The following is an 18548-nucleotide window of genomic DNA, read 5'->3' on the forward strand; positions in this document are numbered from 1 at the left end:
TTATTCTTGTTCAAAATATTTTGAAATTCATGCATAAATTTTCTCACAATATGCAATTATGTGACCTTTTTTGAAGACCCTTCATACGCATAGATTTTTTTTTTTTTGACAGGCAGAGTGGACAGTGAGAGAGAGAGACAGAGAGAAAGGTCTTCCTTTGCCGTTGGTTCACCCTCCAATGGCCGCCGCGGCCGGCACGCTGCGGCCAGCGCACCGCGCTGATCCGATGGCAGGAGCCAGGTGCTTCTCCTGGTCTCCCATGGGGTGCAGGGCCCAAGCACTTGGGCCATCCTCCACTGCACTCCCTGGCCACAACAGAGAGTTGCCCTGGAAGAGGGGCAACCAGGACAGAATCCGGCTCCCCGACCGGGACTAGAAACTGGTGTGCCGGCACGGCAAGGCGGAGGATTATCCTAGTGAGCCTCGGTGCCGGCCCATACGCACAGATTTCAAAAAAAATTTTGCACCAAAAAAGTTTGTCCTTTAATTGCATTTTCCACAAACTTTTTGAACCACCCTCATAAGGTTTCATACTTCATTAAATACTTTTGCATCTTTATATCGTGGACCCTTCACCTCAACTCTGAGGGCAGTAAGGCAAGAATTATCACATCAGAGGAAGGCATTTGACACAGTGGTTAATACATGTTACTTGGGACACCTGCATCCCATATCAGAGTGCCTGAGTTCGAGTTCCAGCTCCGTTTAGACTCAAGCTTCCTGCTAATGCACACCCTCGTAGGGAACAGTGATGGTTCAAGAAGTTGGATTCCTGGCATCCACGTGGGAGACCCAGATTGAATTTCCAGCCCTTGGCTTTGACCTGGCCCCAGCCCCAGCTATTGCAGTCATTTAGGGAGTGAACCAGTGGATGGGAGATCTCTCTCTCTCTCTCTCTCTCCCCCTTTCAAGTATATGTTTACAGTTTTTAAAAATTATTCACCTCATTTAACCAACTTTGACACAGAGTATTACTCCAGGACACCAGTACGGCATCCTGTGCCTCCTCTAGTTCTCTAAATCCTGCCTTAAAATATTATTTTTTGTATTACTTATACCTGCCTACCTCCAAAAATAAGTAAATATCATATTTATCTCCAACAGGAGATATTTTGGTCCCTAGCTCTTTTGGAAATGAGTGATTATGAAAAATCTTTGGGGGGTAGGGTACATAGTAGAAATTACTCTCCTGCCCTATGCTTACCCCCAGATCCAATGCTATGTTTGGCTTAAAATAGTTCTGTCCACCTCATAAGGAGCTCACTGAGCCACCTCCTCCTCCTTTTAAATGGATTCCTAGAATCTGATCTTTCCTGGGCAAACCTCTATTTATAGCCAACCACATTACACTAGAGTTGTGCAACAGTGTGGCTGTCATTTGCTGACTATAACATCCCAGAGGACAAGAGATTTTTCCCTCGTGTCTGGTACTGTAAATGACACACCAAATCATGAATTAGAGTCTCCTGTTTTAATTCTTCCAAAATATCATTCATAATCCCTTCTCCACTGGTAACTCTGCTAAAAAAATTTATTCTGCAGCCTTCCCAAAGTGCTAATATTCACATTCATGTTGCTCTCAGATGTTTAGCTGCCCTAAATACTTCCATCCATGTAGACTCCTAAAAGGCAGATGGGTTAACCCAACTGCAAAGCACTCAGCATAGCCTAGCTCCACACTCAGAAAGTTGCTTAGTAAAATGTTTTTGATCCTGGTGGTCGGTTGACGGTGGTAAAAGTAAAAGCCATTAAGACTGTGATTAATGAAGATGCTTTTTGCAAGTTTTCCCCAAGCACAAGTGAGAGGACATGTAATCCCATTACCAATACTCAATCTTTCACTCTCGGGAGATTTCCTCACTAATTAGTCTGAAGCTGTAATTTAGCCTATACTTTAAGGAATGTGTCACATGAGGACACTTCTAATTTATTTCTGACCTTCCTTGAATTTAGAGGCACGTATGCCTTTGACAAGAATTTCTCCCAACTGCCACTTTCCTGCCACACACACACACACACATACACAGAAAGAAAGAAAGAAAGAAAGAAAGAAAGAAAGAAAGAAAGAAAGAAAGAAAGAAAGAAAGAAAGAAAGAGGCCGGTGCCGCGGCTCACTAGGCTAATCCTCCGCCTTGCGGCGCCGGCACAACGGGTTCTAGTCCCGGTCGGGGCGCCAGATTCTGTCCCGGTTGCCCCTCTTCCAGGCCAGCTCTCTGCTGTGGCCCGGGAGTGCAGTGGAGGATGGCCCAAGTGCTTGGGCCCTGCACCCCATGGGAGACCAGGAGAAGCACCTGGCTCCTGCCATCGGATCAGCGCAATGCGCCGGCCGCGGCGGCCATTGGAGGGTGAACCAACAGCAAAGGAAGACCTTTCTCTCTGTCCTCTCTCACTATCCACTCTGCCTGTCAAAATAAATAAACAAATAAAATAAATAAATAAATAAAATTATTAAAAAAAAGAAAGAAAGAAAGAAAAGAAAAGAAGAGAAAAAGGATTGATACGGCTAAGACCTGAGAAGGAGAGTATCTTAGTCTATTTTCTGTTGCTAAAACAGAGTATCTGAAACTGGTTGATGCCTAAAGAAGAGTTTTATTTTAGCTCATGGTTCTGGAGGCTAGGAAGTCCAAGATCAGGCAACCACATCTGCTGGGGACCTCATGCTGCCTCAGTTCTTTGGCAGAGAGCAGAAAGTCAAGTGGTGTGGATGAAAAAGAGGGAACATACAGGGCAGTCTCGCTTTATAACAAGCTGCTCAAGCAATAGCTTATCCGGTCCCAAGAGAGAACTCATACCAGAAAGGCAATGATCTATTCACAGGCTCCAAACCCTGAGCCAAGCACCTCTCCCTGGGCCCCACCACCCAACACTGCCACATTGAGGAATTAAGGTTCCAGCACATGAACTTTGGGGGAACACACTCAAACCATAGCAGGGAGGCAAGCTCAGAGAACACGTCCTAGCACTCGGCTTCTCCAAGACTTTGCCCAGCTGTCCTGCTGTTTCTTCAAGTCTTCCTTCTAAAGACCAGACTAACACATTTTGTGCTACATTACTGAGACTTTAAAATCAACAGAGAGATGTGAGCAGAAGTGGTGTCTAGTATATCTGGGTGGAAAATCTAAGAGCCAATGCACAACTTGCCACATCTCCTTTTCCTTCTGCCATAGCAAGGATAAAGTTCCAAATAGTGGCTATTCCATCATCATGGGTCCCCAAGTGAGGACAGCATACCTTGGTGGACATGCAGAGTAAAAAGAAATAAACTTTTGTTATTTGAAGTTACTAAGACTTGGGCATTATATAACCTGACCCATCCTGACTGACAGAATTATCCTAGGTCAAGGAGATACTACCCTAGACTTTTATGTGTGCTTTTCCATTGCCCCTAAATTTCCTCCTGGTGGTCCGCCTCCACAGTTGACCTCATGGGTGGCTTCTCTGACCTCATAGATGCCATAGCTCCTTATCCCTAGAGTCCTCCCTCCAAAATGTTCTACTTACAACATTCCACTCCTGAGCAAGCCATTCCACTCCTCCTTTTCCAAAATTCCAGCAAAAGCTTCCACTGGGGTTTGATGGAAAGGTGTGTAATCCATCACACATCCTACATTGTTCCCTCCTTCCAGCTCCCAGCCCTGAAGGATGCAAGGTCCGACAGGGCCCCCTGGCCACTGAGGGAACAGGAGTCACCCAGTCGCCATGTTCTGACAGCTTGTCACATTATTTTCCCTGTGGGGGCTCTGATCCCGCCATCTAACCCTCCTTGCAGTCCCCTGGGATCAGCAGCCTGTACACAATGCTCCCAAGGCAAAGCGAAGCAAGATTGATGCCCTACGAATGGCCGTAGCCTGGGAGGGCTCGTGGTTCAAAGCATGGAGCAGCCCATTTTTCCCCATCTCAGGTTCCCACACTGGACACCAAAGCGGGAGCTTGGCAGCAGGAATTCAACCTTTGTTCATCCCCAGACAAGCCCACCACATAGTCCTAATCTCCCCAGTCTTGTCACCTCACCTACTCAAGGTCTTTCTGAAAGCACCCAGGCCCTCTTGGACTAACATGTGAGTTACACTGTCTTTTGGACAGAGATGGGGATCAAAAGAGGATTCAAGAAGTTTGATGGTCACATGGAAAAAGAAACTCACTCATGTAAATACTGGCCAAGGAGAATCTCAAGTCCTGTTCCCACTCCCTGGAATGTGCCCATGAAAGCAAATGGCCTTTAGGGCTGCTGGCTGGGTGATTCTGCTGAAGAATCGTAAATTAGCAGGAAAGCCCATGGCTAGTTGTGCCCACAGTTCCCTGCTCCGGAAGGTAAAGGCCTCCCTAGGGCTCAGGCCCATCATGGCTAAGGTATTTCCGGTACTTCTAGGGGCGTGGAGCAGTACGTGCAAGAATGATTTCATCTACATTCCATGAAAGGTTTCATAGACCAAAGCACCTCTGAAGGACAAAGAGACAACTGTAAAATTACCTGAGAATAAATGCTTCTAAAGTGGTCTGAAGCAATCCAGGGTGAGGGGAATTCAGCGGCCGATAACTAATCCATCAGCTTTTTTTTCTTTTTTTCTCTGCATCTCAACTTTTTTGTTTTCCAAGGCTGCCGGCTGTCACCATGCAGTTTATCAGCCGTCACTCCATCACGATTCTGGGTGACATGAGATCAATGGCCTAAAACTGCTCTCAGATCTACAGAGACATTTATAACGCCAGGCTCCACCATGCCCTGGCTGGGCCTGGGTCTCCGGGTTCTGAGGGTGAGACAGCCAGACAGACTTCATTTCCATTTCAAAAGTGGATTGTGACCCACTTAGAGCAGGCGGGTTCAAGCCATCAGATGCAAAGGCGGGCCTGGGTCTCAAGCCTTCTGCACTGGCAGAACAATGACTTTGGGGGAGGCAGGAAGAGACTAGCCAATGATTAAAATTCTCTCTGCCTTAAAAGGCTCTAGCTTCCTGCTTTAATTTATTTTGAATCATGTGGGATTTATTAATAATAAAACCTTAAATTTGTAACAACATTTTCAGGCTCTGCAAGCAATGAATCCATCCAGTTTATCTAACTACAGAACTCCCGTGCATGCTTTAAACAGAGATTTGTGGTTCATTTACTCCTCACTGAGGACTCGTTTGGTTACCTACGACCTCTTTTTCCACCATGAACTCTGTAATCTGTCCTAATTCTGCCTCAGAATTAGGTCCTAGGAGCCTGTTATCCCACACCCCCTACCTGCCAAAATGCTCTAAGGAAATTCTTAATGGCTCCCACTCACACACCCTGAATCCCTGGGGTGCTAAGGAGGACACCACCAGGCCATGGGCAGCTGTAGAACACCCCACACCCACCACACCATTTGTTCTGGACAGATGTCCCAACAGAAGGCGGGTCACAGGAGGAACTGAATTCTGCAGAGGACCAGCGACAGCTGGAACATCACGACCAGCCATTCCTTCTGCACCGCTTGCTTTAGCTCCCTCCAGCTGGATGGACAAGGTAGGACTTGGGTATTAGGAAAACGGTCCTCTGACTCAACCCATCCTTCAGCAAGTGCCATCTCTACACACTCTTCTCTCCCCTGAATCTTTTGGGATTTGACCTTACCACTAACTAACTAGTCGCTGCTCTTTTAAACAGTCGCTTGAGACAGTTGCCCTTCACCTTGCTTCCGGATCATAGTTTTGGCCCCTTGCTCAACTTCTCTTTCTTTACACCTGTTTGCCCTTCCACCTTAGCCTGGGGAGCCTATTGATTTGAGGGATGACAATGCTTAACAACTTCCCATTGCCTTAAGGATAAAACCCAAATTCCTTAACCTGGCACTTCAAGCACCCATCTGCTCACCCTGACTTCCCTCATGTCCCTGTATCTACCACAGGACCTTACACTGCAGCCATCTGGCCTTTGTGCCACGTTCCTTCTGTCCATATACTTGTTCCTTCTTGTTCATCTCTGTCTTCCCCTCTCCCCTTCTACCTGAGCTAATTTCTACTCTTTCTTTAAAATTCAGCACAAACGCCACCTCCTCCCAGAAGCTTTCCCTGAGCAACCTTGTTACCAGCACTGTTGGACACACACCCCCACCCCCACCCCCCCGCCGCCCTGGGCTCACACAGGCTCACACAGCACACCTGTTCCACTGTTCTCCCACCCTGTGATGCATGCCCAGGTGCTCCAGCAGAAAGCCACCTGTCGTCAGCCACATCACAGCACTTTCCCACACCGATCTCTGTTTACTTTTCTAACTCCCCTGCCTCCTCCGGGCTGGCAGAGCCTGACTTTTTATTTTACAACACTTTCAGATTTACAGCAGAACTGTAAAGCTAGTCCAGAGCGTTCCCGTAAATGCCACACTGAGTTTCCCCGATTATTAACATCTGACATTGGACTGGCACATTTATACAATTAGTGAGTGGTGCTGACGCATTGTTATCTGAAGTTCACATTTTGGTCGTATTTCCTTGCCTTTTTCCTAATGTCCTTCTTCTACTCCAGGACATATTACATTTAGTTGTCCCATGTCCTTAGGCTCTTCTTGGTGTGACAGTTTCTCAGACTTTCCTTGGTTTTGGTGACCTTGATAGCCTTAAGGAGGACTGGATAGTTTTTGTAGAATATCCTTCTATTTGGATTTGTCTGATGTTTTTCTCGTTGGTCTTAAGGGAGACACAGAGATGCAAAGTGGCATTTTCATCACATCATATCCAGGGTACATACTATCCAACATGACCTATCACTGTTGATGTTGACCAGGATCACCTGGCCTACGTAGTGTTTGACAGGTTTCCCTCATTTTCATATTGTACTCTTTGGAAGGAAGTAACTCCATAGAGCCCACACTTACAGAATAGGGAGCTATGATCCACCTCCTGAGGGCAGAATAGTTACATAAATCGTTTGATATTCTTCCACATGGCAGATTTATCTCTTCACTCCCATTTGTTTGTTTATTCAATCAGTTATTTGCACCCATATGGATCATTTATTTTTTAATCTCTGTTCCCACAGCACCTATCACAGAGTGTAGCAGTTAGTAAATTCTCGGTAATGTTTGTTGAGAGAACAAAGGCATTATAAATCGACTATGTCCTCCCACAATTCCCATGTTGCATCCCTAACCCCTAGTGCCATAGAATGTGACTGCATCTGGAGTTACGGCCTTTCAATGGGTGCTTCAGGGCAAATGAGGGCTTTGAGAAGGGCTCTAATCCAGTATGACTGGTGACCCTTTAAGAAAAGGAAGAGACCCCAGGGGTTCATGTTCACAGGGGAAAAGACCATGGGAGGGCCCAGAAAGTAGATTCCTATCTGCAAGCCAAGGCATCTTGACCTGAACCATGAGAACCACGAGAAAGTTTTTGTTGTTGAAACCCTTCAGGTTCTGGTATTTTCTTTATGGCAACTCTAGCAGACTAATACAGAGGGGAAGCACAGGGCCAAGACTTTGCAGATCAGTTCAGAATATGTCATAGGGGCTCACTTGCAGCTCCTGGGCTCCTGAGGAGGGAAACTCCTTTGGAATACTCCTGCTCCTCCAGGAGTTGTTGTTCATTAAATATCTGAATCAATGGGTTATTTCAGTTATGATACATGGCTTTTGTGGAAATGTAGAGGGGGGAAAGTCTACTAGAAATCCCTTTTATTCGTCATATGACTCAACCAGAGAGGAAGGTACCAGAAGATTGCGAGGTGCCAGGAGGGTGTGAAGTTTATTGGACCCTCACAAGGCCATCCTCTCCTTTGGGATCCACACACTCACTACCAGATGTACTATTTCCAGAGGAGGAAAAGAAGGGATCAGAGGAACAGTTGTTACTAAAGCAAAGGGGCAAGCCAGAAAAGCTGTTTTCTTTCTTCCAGAACAAATTCCTCACCTAGAAAATAAGAGGTTTTCACTACATAACCACTGACCTGTAACTCACACATGGTCCTAAGCACCTGATACTGTCTTACACCACAGTCCTCAGGACAACCTTAAAAGACACTGTTATTATCCTTATTTCCCAGAGAAGGGAACAGACAGACCAAGGAACTTGCACAGGGTTACACAGCAAATCAGTTGTCGGATTTGAACCCAGCAGAGTGATTTCAAAGTATGCAGTTAACAACCATGATCTGCTTCTTAATCAAGGAAAGCAGGTCTCCCAGGTTCCTGACACACAGAATACACAAAAAGACTAAGCAACTCTCAAGACCTGGACATGATCCAGGGTGAGTGTCCAAAACCAATGTTGCAACAAGTTACCTATAACCCCTAAAGTGACTGTCTTGCTGCTAAGCTTGCATCAGAGCTGGGGCGAATGCTGCCCTGTGGTTCAGTATAAAGTGTAAAGACCTCTGTGCCAGGATTAAAGTCCAGTAAACACACACACACACACACACACGACCATTTTTAAAAACAGGGAGCATGTGCAGTGCGGAACAGAGGTTGGTCACATTTCCAAAGCTCCAACCTCAGTAACCCTGAGACGAGAATTTCAAGAGATTTTTGCAATCTTGTGTGGTTTTCCAACAAGAAGGAACTGGATGAAGAGCTGCCTGTCTTCTTGTGCTGCAAATGTCCTTGGGAGGTGTACCCAGTGGCGTGAGCCTGAACACCATAGGCTCTGGGCCTTTCTCTTTTCTAAGTTAAAAGGTTAAAAAATAACCGTTGTTTCCATCCATCCCTAGAATTACACTTTCCAGAGAAGTCTAGGTCCCTTTCCCGGTAGATATAATCCTAATTAAAAATAAATTACATGCTGTATAGAACTTGAAATAGAAAAGATAATCCTATTACGTATGAGAATATATCCTGATTTTCCTTTCCCGCTCAACTGTGGGAGATATCAGATCGGGCTGAGCCCCCATTGTCGCCGCTTTGAAAACTTTGCGGGAGCCCTAATCCGTCACGTGACGCAGTGTCGCTCGGTGTCTTCTGCACGCGAGCTTCACAAAGCCCGCATTAGGCTCGGTGACGGACACCCGGCCCGCCGCGGCCCGCAGCATTTGCATTCCGAGGAATAGCCGGCCATTGTGGAGCTGCGTTTGTTCTCAGGATGGCGAGACAGTTGCAGGCGAAGTTGCAAACGCCAAGAGAAAGGGCTTACTCTGGGCCCGCCCGAGCCTTTTGGTATGATAACAAGGCGATTTAGCGGCTTTTGTGCGGTAGGATCCGCGCCCCTCCCGCAACTCGGCTCCAGCCACACCTCCCCGACCTGTCTTCCTCCCCCGGGAGCAGCCGCGGACCCGGACGCGCTGTTTTAAAGCATATTTCCCTAATCTGGTGGCTGCGGGCGGCTGCTCGCGTGCCTTCACACCTCCTCGGCCGGCTCTGGGAGACCCCTGAGCGCCGGCCGCCGCGGTGCTCCCGGTTCCCAGCCTCCCGGCGCCGCCGCTGTCGTCGCCACTTCCGAGCGGCAGAGGACCTGCGGCTTGCAGCTCCACGCCGGTCCCCCAGCCTCCTGGCTTTTGCCTGCCCGCCCCCCGCCCCCGCCTTCTCCCGAGCCACGCACGCTTTCGTCTATTTCAGCTCCAGAAGGAGCGTGCTGACGCAGAAACGCCCTGAGTCAAAGAACGGGTAGCTCCGCGTTCTCCAGCCCGGGGGGGGGGGGGGGGGGGGGACTTAATGAGCAGGGAGCTGGGTCAGTCCAGAACGGCGGAGTGCGGAGGCGCAGGCCGCACAGGGTCCGACAGCCAGCCACTCGCGGTCGTGCTCCGGTCAGGTGCCTGTCCTCGAAAACAGCTGAGAGCACCCTAGTCCTGCGACTCAAGCCCCACTGCCCCCGCCCAGGCCCCTACCCTTGCCCCTACTGGGGTTCTACCCCCAGGCCCCGCAGCGCCGAGCCGGCCGGGTAGCCTCGGGTTCCGTGAACGGAAGCGAGGAAGCCGCTGTCTACCAGCCGAGTTCTGAATTTGTCCTCGACTGGGCCTGCGGTGAAGACGGGTGGAGAGGGAAGGCGCAAGTCTGGCAGCGTCGAAGGTCGACGGCGAGTCCCAGGCTAGCGTGAGGGTATTATGGGTCTCGAAAAAAGGAAGAAAAGTTCTCTTGGCTGCCTTTACCGTCCCCCACACCCGCCCCACAGTTGTCTCGGGCCGGGCCGGGCCGGGCCGGGCCGGGCCGGGGAAAGGACGAGGTATGTATTTTGACACTTGGGAAGGGGAGATAGCGCAAGAGAAGGCTGGAGATGGGGCTCCTGTAGGGGGCGCTGCCCTCTTCGTGTCCCTGAGCGGCTGCAGACGCCCGGTTTCCTCGCTTTTCACCTTCCTAGGGCTGTAAAGTGGAGAAGGCAGGGACAGGAACCGAGAAAGACATGATCCCTCCCCCTCAGGAAGCCTCCAAGCTACCCACTGTCCCTCGTCCCCAGCCTTATAGGCGTTTTTATTTATTGACGGTTAGGTCTGCATTTTCTGCACTCTGGCAACCCTGAGCATTCCCTCTAGCCTCCCAGCTCCCTGCCTGGTTCCCCAATTCTGGGGGAACTCCTTATCCTCCCCCTCGAAAGACGGCGAAATGCAAGCCCTCAAGTTTGAGGGACAGGAAAACACCGACCAGACGCTGGCGGAAAGGCCAAAGTCACGATTCGGAAGGATTTTGACTGAATGCATTCTGCTACTCAAACCCATCGCCTTCTTGAAAAATTTCTTCCAGTGTGACTGGTGTTTTTCAGTTCTCCTCCTCCTCGTGTATTTACATAGCCGGCTCAGAAAAGCCCTCAAGAAGCACCTGTGAGAATCTGCTTTGTTGCGGAGGGAAGCCCCATCCCCTGGCCTTCGGGGACCGCAGAGAGGTACCTGTGGGGGCAACACGGTGCCTGACCAGCCCCAGGGCTCGCCCAGCCCAGAGCGAGGCGGTGGCGAAGCTCCACACTTCCGTAGGCAGATGGTTAAGTTCCCCCAGGTTCGTGCCAGGTTTCAACGTCATGCTGTGATTTTGTTCTTTTGGAACGGGACGAGTGTTGCTTCCCAGAGCGGCCCTATTAGCACAGAAAGAAAATCCTCTAAATAGGCGGAACAAGGCATCAGGAGGGAAAGTTCTCTAAATGCACTTTAATACGAGCTGGGTATTGTGCGGAATTCAGCGCCCATCACCGTTTAGCCAGAGAGTTATGGCAGTGATTGGGGATGAATAGAGGAACATAATGGATACATGTGGCGTTTGCTCATTATATTCAAGTTAGCCCGACTCCGCTGTGGAAACTGTTCAACTTTCTCTCCCCTTAGCTTGTCACAGGGAAATAATACAGACATTGCGGCCTCCAATGGGATCGCCTGCCACGCCATTCTATTTCCACTGCTAACGAGGGCTTCATAAGCTTTTGATACAGTCTGATCTTTGAAACCTTTCCAAATCTCCTCAAGCTTATGCTAAATCCTATTTGGAACTTTTTTTTTTTTTTCTTTTTCCCCTTGGCTGCTAGCGCCCTGAGCTTAAGAAAGCCATTTGGACGGTGACATGCATACTAACATACCGTAGGGCTCTTCTCTGAAAGCAAGTGGCAGCTCTGATCACCGGGGCTCACACGAGCGAAACACAATTGCGTACACAAATTTGAATAAAATCAATTTTCCCTTATCCTTCGGGCTGCTTCACCGAGAGGCTGGTGATTCTGGGGCGCCGTGGGAAGCAACAAGAAGCGGCGAGCAGAGCTTCGCTCCTCAGAGCAGGTCCGTAGGGATCGGACTGCGAGTTTGCAAAACGCGCACAGCGCGGGTCGGGGTGGGGGAAGTGCCGGGAACCCAGCGCCCCTGGGGCGCAACCCCCGCACGTTTGAGCCTTAGTTCCTGCAGCCGGCACCCGGTTGCGGGCAGAGGGCGCACAGTAACAAAGCCCAGCCGCTCTTCGTTACTCCCGGAGCCCTGACATGCAGCGTGCTGACAGGAAAGGGGAGGAAAGAGCAAAAGGAGCTAAAGAAACAAAGGAAAGATTCCCTAATTTTCCGTTTTTGTTTTCCCCTCTCTAAGTCCTTTCCACATTAAAGGGATTGTCTGACGCTGGCGGAGGAGCGGCGCGAGGGTGAGGCGGCTATTGGCTGCCCGGCTCGGGCGATTTGCATATCGGTGGCTATAAAGGCGGAGGCGGCGCACGGCAGCACAGCTCCTGCGAGGTGGAGAGAGGGAGAGGCGCTGGGGAGGGCGGGTCCGTGCGTCCCTGGAGCTCGCTGGAGCCTCTGAGCTGTAGCCCGCAGATTTCTCCTGCACAAGGTTCGTAGAGAGCGCGCTCCCGGGAGCCTGGGACTCACGCCGGGACCTGCAAACCAGAGAGAGCTCTCTTCCGAAGCCTTTCGGAATAGCACTTGGGGACTGACGGCATGAGTCCTGCACCGCGCGGGGGCAGACCCCGCCTTTTCCCTTTGCAGCTCTTCAGCCTCTGCTGGGTGCTGTCAGTGGCCCAGAGCAAAACTGTCCGATACAGCACCTTCGAGGAGGACGCCCCCGGTACGGTCATCGGGACCCTCGCCGAGGACCTGCACATGAAAGTGTCTGGAGACACTAGCTTCCGCCTGATGAAGCAATTCAACAGCTCTCTGCTCCGGGTCCGCGAGGGCGACGGGCAGCTGACCGTCGGGGACGCAGGCCTCGACAGAGAGCGGCTGTGCGGCCAGGCCCCGCAATGCGTGTTGGCCTTCGACGTAGTCAGCTTCTCGCAGGAGCAGTTCCGGCTGGTGCACGTAGAGGTGGAGGTGAGGGACGTCAACGACCACGCGCCGCGCTTCCCCCGAGCCCAGATCCCCGTGGAGGTGTCCGAGGGCGCGGCCGTGGGCACGCGCATCCCCCTGGAGGTGCCGGTGGATGAGGACGTGGGAGCTAACGGGCTGCAGAGCGTGCGCCTGGCCGAACCGCACAGCCCCTTCCGCGTGGAGTTGCAGACGCGCGCGGACGGCGCCCAGTGCGCCGATCTGGTGCTGTTGCAGGAGCTGGACCGCGAAAGCCAGGCCGCCTACAACCTGGAGCTGGTGGCCCAGGACGGAGGCCGCCCGCCGCGCTCTGCCACAGCCGCCCTCACCGTGCGTGTGCTGGACGCCAACGACCATAGCCCGGCCTTCCCACAGGGCGCCGTGGCCGAGGTGGAGCTGGCGGAGGACGCGCCCGTGGGCTCTCTGCTGCTGGACCTGGACGCGGCCGACCCGGACGAGGGCCCCAACGGCGACGTGGTGTTCGCCTTCGGCGCCCGCACTCCGCCCGAGGCGCGGCGCCTGTTCCGGCTCGACCCTCGTTCAGGCCGCCTCACTCTAGCAGGGCCCGTGGACTATGAGCGCCAGGACACCTACGAGCTGGACGTGCGAGCCCAGGATCGCGGCCCTGGGCCACGTGCCTCCACCTGCAAGGTCATCGTTCGCATCCGCGATGTCAACGACAACCCGCCGGACATCGCCATTACCCCACTGGCCGCCCCGGGGGCTCCAGCAGCCTCGCCCTTCGCGGCCGCCGCCGCTGCAGCCCTCGGAGGAACGGACGCGACCTCATCAGCAGGGCCTGGGACGCCCGAGGCCGGCACCACCTCTGTGGTGCCGGAGGGGGCGGCGCGCGAGAGCCTGGTGGCTCTGGTCAGCACCTCGGACAGGGACTCAGGGGCCAACGGGCAGGTGCGCTGCGCCCTCTACGGGCACGAGCACTTCCGGCTGCAGCCGGCGTACGCGGGCAGCTACCTGGTGGTGACCGCGGCGTCGCTAGACCGCGAGCGCATCGCCGAGTACAACCTGACGCTGGTGGCCGAGGACCGCGGCTCGCCCCCGCTGCGCACCGTGAGGCCCTACACGGTGCGCGTGGGCGACGAGAACGACAATGCGCCGGTCTTCACGCGGCCAGTCTACGAGGTGTCCGTCCGCGAGAACAACCCGCCGGGTGCCTACCTGGCCACCGTCGCCGCTCGGGACCCGGACCTGGGCCGCAACGGTCAAGTCACCTACAGGCTGCTGGACGCCGAGGTGGGCCGCGCTGGAGGCGCTGTGTCCACCTATGTTTCAGTGGACCCAGCTACCGGGGCCATCTACGCGCTGCGCAGCTTCGACTATGAGACGCTGCACCAGCTCGACGTGCGCATCCAAGCGAGCGACGGTGGCTCCCCTCAGCTTTCCAGCAGCGCCCTGGTGCAAGTGCGGGTGCTGGACCAGAATGACCACGCGCCAGTCCTGGTTCACCCAGCACCAGCCAACGGCTCCCTGGAAGTGGCTGTCCCCGGGCGCACCGCAAGGGACACAGCTATAGCGCGCGTGCAGGCCCGGGATGCGGACGAGGGCGTCAATGGAGAGCTGGCATTCGACCTGCAGCAGCAGGAGCCCCGCGAAGCCTTCGCCATTGGCCGCCGCACGGGGGAGATCGTGCTTACCGGCGACCTCTCCCAAGAACCTCCAGGCAGCGTATTTCGGGCGCTGCTGGTCATATCCGACGGCGGCCGCCCCCCTCTCACCGCCACCGCAACTGTTAGTTTCGTGGTAACAGCAGGCGGCGGGCGTGGGTCAGCTGCGCCTGCCAGTGCCGGAACCCCGGAGCGCTCCCGCCCACCAGGCTCTCGCCTCGGGGCGTCGGGGCCAGCGCTGCAATGGGACACGCCGCTGATCGTGATCATCGTGTTGGCCGGGAGCTGCACGCTGCTGCTGGCCGCCATCATCGCCATCGCCACCACCTGCAACCGCCGCAAGAAGGAGGTGCGCAAAGGGGGGACCCTCCGGGAAGAGCGGCCCGGGGCGGCGGGCGGCGGAGCCTCGGCTCCCGGCTCCCCGGAGGAGGCCGCCCGGGGAGCCGGGCCCAGGCCCAACATGTTCGACGTGCTCACCTTCCCCGGCAGCGCCAAAGCGCCCTTTGGCAGCCCCGCGGCCGACGCGCCCCCGCCCGCGGTCGCCGCGGCCGAAGTGCCGGGCTCGGAGGGCGGCAGCGCCACTGGGGAAAGCGCCTGTCACTTCGAGGGGCAGCAGCGGCTCCGCGGCGCGCACGCCGAGGTGAGGCCTTCCTTCGCCTGGGCGCCCCACTCCGTGCTCCGCGTACAGGCTGGGGGAAGGGAGACTGGAGGGGTAGGGTGGGCACGCTCGGGGAGACGCTTAACCGGTCGCACTTGTTCTTTTGTTTCTTGCCCTACCCCTCCTTCCCTGCTGCAGCCCTATGGTGCCTCTCCCGGCTTCGGAAAGGAGCCGGCGCCCTCTGTGGCCGTCTGGAAAGGACACTCATTCAACACCATCTCCGGCCGCGAAGCTGAGAAGTTCAGCGGCAAAGACAGTGGCAAAGGGGACAGTGATTTCAACGACAGCGATTCCGACATCAGCGGGGACGCTCTGAAAAAGGATCTCATCAACCACATGCAGAGTGGTGAGGACTCTCCTTCCCCGCCCTCCCCTTGGACCCTGCCAACCAGGGTCCCAGGCCCCCCCCCTCCCCCCCCCCCCCGCCTCCTCTTCCCCTCCATTTTTCACTCGTCCATTCTGCAGTGAATTCCAAAGTGCCAAGTGGAGGCAGTTGCGCCCCTTGAATCCAGCACGGCCCGATCTGCTTAAGCAGAAGCACAGATGAGATGCTAGTGGTCTGGGAAGAGAAGTCAGCGAGAGAAAACCGGGCCAGCTTCCTCCTAATAAGGCGACTTTACAGGAAGCAGCGTGCCTTGTAATTCCTGACTCACTTGGTTCTTCTACATACCAGCTTTCCTTTTCAGCTGCCCTGATCCAGGCTGACCTCCTGAAGGTGGAGGTTTAGGAGCGTGTGGTCTCGGGAATAATCATGATCTCTCCCTTTTGTGTTAGGCCTATGGGCGTGCACTGCGGAGTGTAAGATCCTGGGCCACTCTGACCGCTGCTGGAGCCCATCTTGTGCTGGACCGAATGCGCATCCCTCGCCTCAACCTCCAGCGCAGATGTCAACCTTCTGTAAGAGCACGTCTCTGCCCCGGGATCCTCTGCGCAGGGACAACTACTACCAGGCCCAGCTGCCCAAGACTGTAGGGCTGCAGAGCGTCTACGAGAAAGTGCTGCACAGAGACTATGACAGGACAGTCACTCTGCTCTCCCCACCCCGCCCAGGGAGGCTCCCAGACCTGCAGGAGATCGGGGTACCCCTGTACCAGTCCCCCCCTGGCAGGTACCTGTCCCCAAAGAAGGGCAGCAATGAAAATGTGTAACCCCACACTGCATGTCTTCACGCATACACAGGTCACTCCGAGAAGCCCCTAAGTTATTGACCGGTTTCAGTGTTGTATATATAAATATGCAAGATGTGCCTTAAAATGAAGTTGTTGGAAGCTATTTCCAATCACATTGGTACTGTTTGGTATTTGCAAACAAAAATGTAGTTAATGTAATTTTTATGAAATGTGTGCAGTATTTAATTTTTCTTATCATGCTACTGACTTTAATTTCACTTGCAGCTTGCCATTTTCTTAGTGTTTTTAACCTGTACATTGTGTAATGTAATGTTTGTATATAATGAAATTTTGTTATATTTTTATATAATAAAAGCTAAAGTGAAAGTTATTGCCAAAGGAACTGTCTGTAAGACAAAAAACAAAACATGTTGGAATCACTTACTGGAAAATTATCACCTGAAACAACCTAGTGTTTGAAAAGTTTTGCCTTGCCAAGTATACCTTGTATACCTTGAGTCTGTGGTAGATTTCAAGTTCAATGTTATTTAATTACATTTGGTTTTCTGTAAACCGTGTCACTTATAAGCACAGTAATAAAGGATTTGTCATGTGTTTGAAGCATCTGCTAATTGCTTTTCATGAAGTTGCCTATAGTCAGACATTCACAAATTATTTCAGTGCCAGAATTAAACTTGCAAGTGCCAATTATTTTAAGTATTATGCCTGTTTGTGGCAGCATTAAGCCTGTGGGATTTCAAGTATTGCAAAGTCTCATGCAAGTATTAAAAAATCTGCTGTTTTTTAAAAATATGCACATCTCCATATATATTGGACACTCTATAAAATTCCCATCCTCATTTATTTACTCAACACATATTTATTGAGTAGCTACCAAAAAGTAGAGGAAAGCTAAGCCTGGGTTGTTCATTTACTAATTAAACCTCTGTAGAGGATTTATTTTGTTGCTAGTAACTCTCCTTTGAACTAGGCTCCAAGGTAAAGAAGATATGGTCCCAAGGAGCTCTCAGCTTATTAAGGACTTTAGTATCAAAGACACTAAACTTTATGTGTGAAATAACAATGCTTGGAATTTGCCTTAAGATATAGAAAAAAAAAAAACCTGAGATCTATTAAATAAGATTGATAACTGTCAGTGCTGGGATGGATACAGGTGGGACTGGGGTACCAGTGAATCTATTTGTGTTTGAAATGTGCATAATGGGAAGTTTAAAGAAAGAAACTCAAGGGGTAGATGTTTGGCACAGCAGTAAGCCACTTGAGAGGTTGATATTCCATACTGAATGGCCTGGTTTCGAGTCCCACTCCACCACTTCTAATCCTCTTTCCCGCTGTTATCCACCCTCAGAGGCAGCAAGTGATGACCCAAGTACTTGGATCCCTGACACCTACATGGGAGACCTGGGTTGAGTTCCAGGCTTCTGGCTTCAGCCTGGCCCAGCCCTGGCTGTAGCAAGCATTTGGGGAGTGAAGCAGAAGATAGAGGATTCTCTCTCTCTCCCTCTTTTTCCTCTCTCTCTCTCTCTGCATGCATGTCAAATAAAATAATTTTTTTAAATATTTATTTTATGTATTTGAAAGACAGCATTACAGAGAGAGGCAGAGACAGAGAGAAAGGTCTTCCATCTGGTTCACTCCCCAGATGACCGCAATGGCCGGAGCTGCACCGATCCAAAGCCAGGAGCCAGGAGCTTCCTCCGGGTCTCTCATGTGGGTGCAGGGGCCCAAAGACTTGGGCCATTTTCTACTGCTATCCCAGGCCATAGCAGAGAGCTGGATCAGAAGTGGAGCAGCTGAGACTAGAACCAGCGCCCATATGGGATGCCGGCACTTCAGGCCAGGGCGTTAACCCACTGCGCCACAGTGCCGGCCCCAATAAAATAAATTTTTTAAAAGAAGATACTCAAGAGACCTATACCTATGTCTTATGCTCTGTGTAGTATCTAAAATCAAAATAATAAAAATGATAAAATAAATAGCATTAACATTTATTAAGCAAGCTTGTATATGAGCAGACTCTCTAAAACCCTCTACATGAGTTATCTCCTTTAATCCTCCAACTAACCTCATGAGATAGGAACTATCATCAACTCCATTTTTCAGACGAGGAAACTGAGGCATAAGGAGTTTACATAAAATACTGAAAATCACACAGCTAATAAATGTCCAGGGTGAGACTCAAATGTAGATTATTCAGTGTAAAACCATAAAATGAAGCAGTGAAAGAAGCCTGTTTTTTTCTAGAGAAAAACAAAGAGTTAGGTGGAAAAGCCCCAGTGCCTTGCCTTTACTGCCTGATTACTGTTTAGTCCTTTATATCTGTGAAGTGCCTGTGTTCCTTTATTACTAATTATAGAGTGTGAGGCACTGGAATGAATAGAGGCGCCCTCCAAGCTGCCTGTTGAAGTCATAATTGAAACCAGTGGTGGCTCCAAGCTGAACAGCAGGGTGGGCACACACAAGTGCTTCGCCACCTACGCCTGTGAAA

At 51.8% G+C, this 18548-nt stretch overlaps 2 protein-coding genes across 9 annotated transcripts in view; one reads left to right on the top strand and one right to left on the bottom strand.

Annotated features, from left to right (window-relative positions):
* LOC100354781 (uncharacterized) overlaps positions 1–13740 on the bottom strand; it is a 140273-nt gene extending 126533 nt beyond the window's left edge. For 5 of the 6 annotated variants that reach the window (XR_011378772.1, XR_011378771.1, XR_011378769.1 and 2 more), the window contains exons 1-2: positions 13623–13740; positions 10768–10949 (exon numbers count right to left, since the gene is read on the bottom strand). Coding sequence is in view for 1 of the 6 variants with exons in the window: in XM_070048736.1 (XP_069904837.1) it covers positions 10768–10949; positions 13623–13660 (220 nt within the window). In the remaining 5 variants the exon portion in view is untranslated. Of the gene's footprint in view, positions 1–10767; positions 10950–12979; positions 13111–13622 lie in introns of those variants that run through there. The other variant, XR_011378773.1, reaches the window with a different exon arrangement.
* On the top strand, positions 12061–16654 carry LOC100343395 (protocadherin-8). 3 transcript variants are annotated; one of them, XR_007920958.2, is made up of 4 exons: positions 12061–14621; positions 14762–14912; positions 15069–15276; positions 15705–15842. XR_007920958.2 is itself a non-coding variant. In XM_002712974.5 (3 exons), the coding sequence occupies exons 1-3, from the start codon at positions 12285–12287 to the stop codon at positions 16076–16078; spliced, it is 3210 nt and encodes a 1069-aa protein (XP_002713020.1). In that variant the 5' UTR covers positions 12061–12284; the 3' UTR covers positions 16079–16654. The 3 variants fall into 3 exon arrangements, 2 of the variants coding, with proteins under 2 accessions (XP_002713020.1, XP_002713021.1); XM_002712974.5 differs by having other exon boundaries at positions 12061–14912; positions 15705–16654; XM_002712975.5 differs by lacking the exon at positions 14762–14912 and having other exon boundaries at positions 15705–16654.
* The last annotated feature ends 1894 nt before the right edge of the window (positions 16655–18548 follow it).

Source organism: Oryctolagus cuniculus, chromosome 9 (assembly GCF_964237555.1).
Source record: "Oryctolagus cuniculus chromosome 9, mOryCun1.1, whole genome shotgun sequence".
In the NCBI taxonomy this organism is placed as follows: Eukaryota; Metazoa; Chordata; class Mammalia; order Lagomorpha; family Leporidae; genus Oryctolagus; species Oryctolagus cuniculus.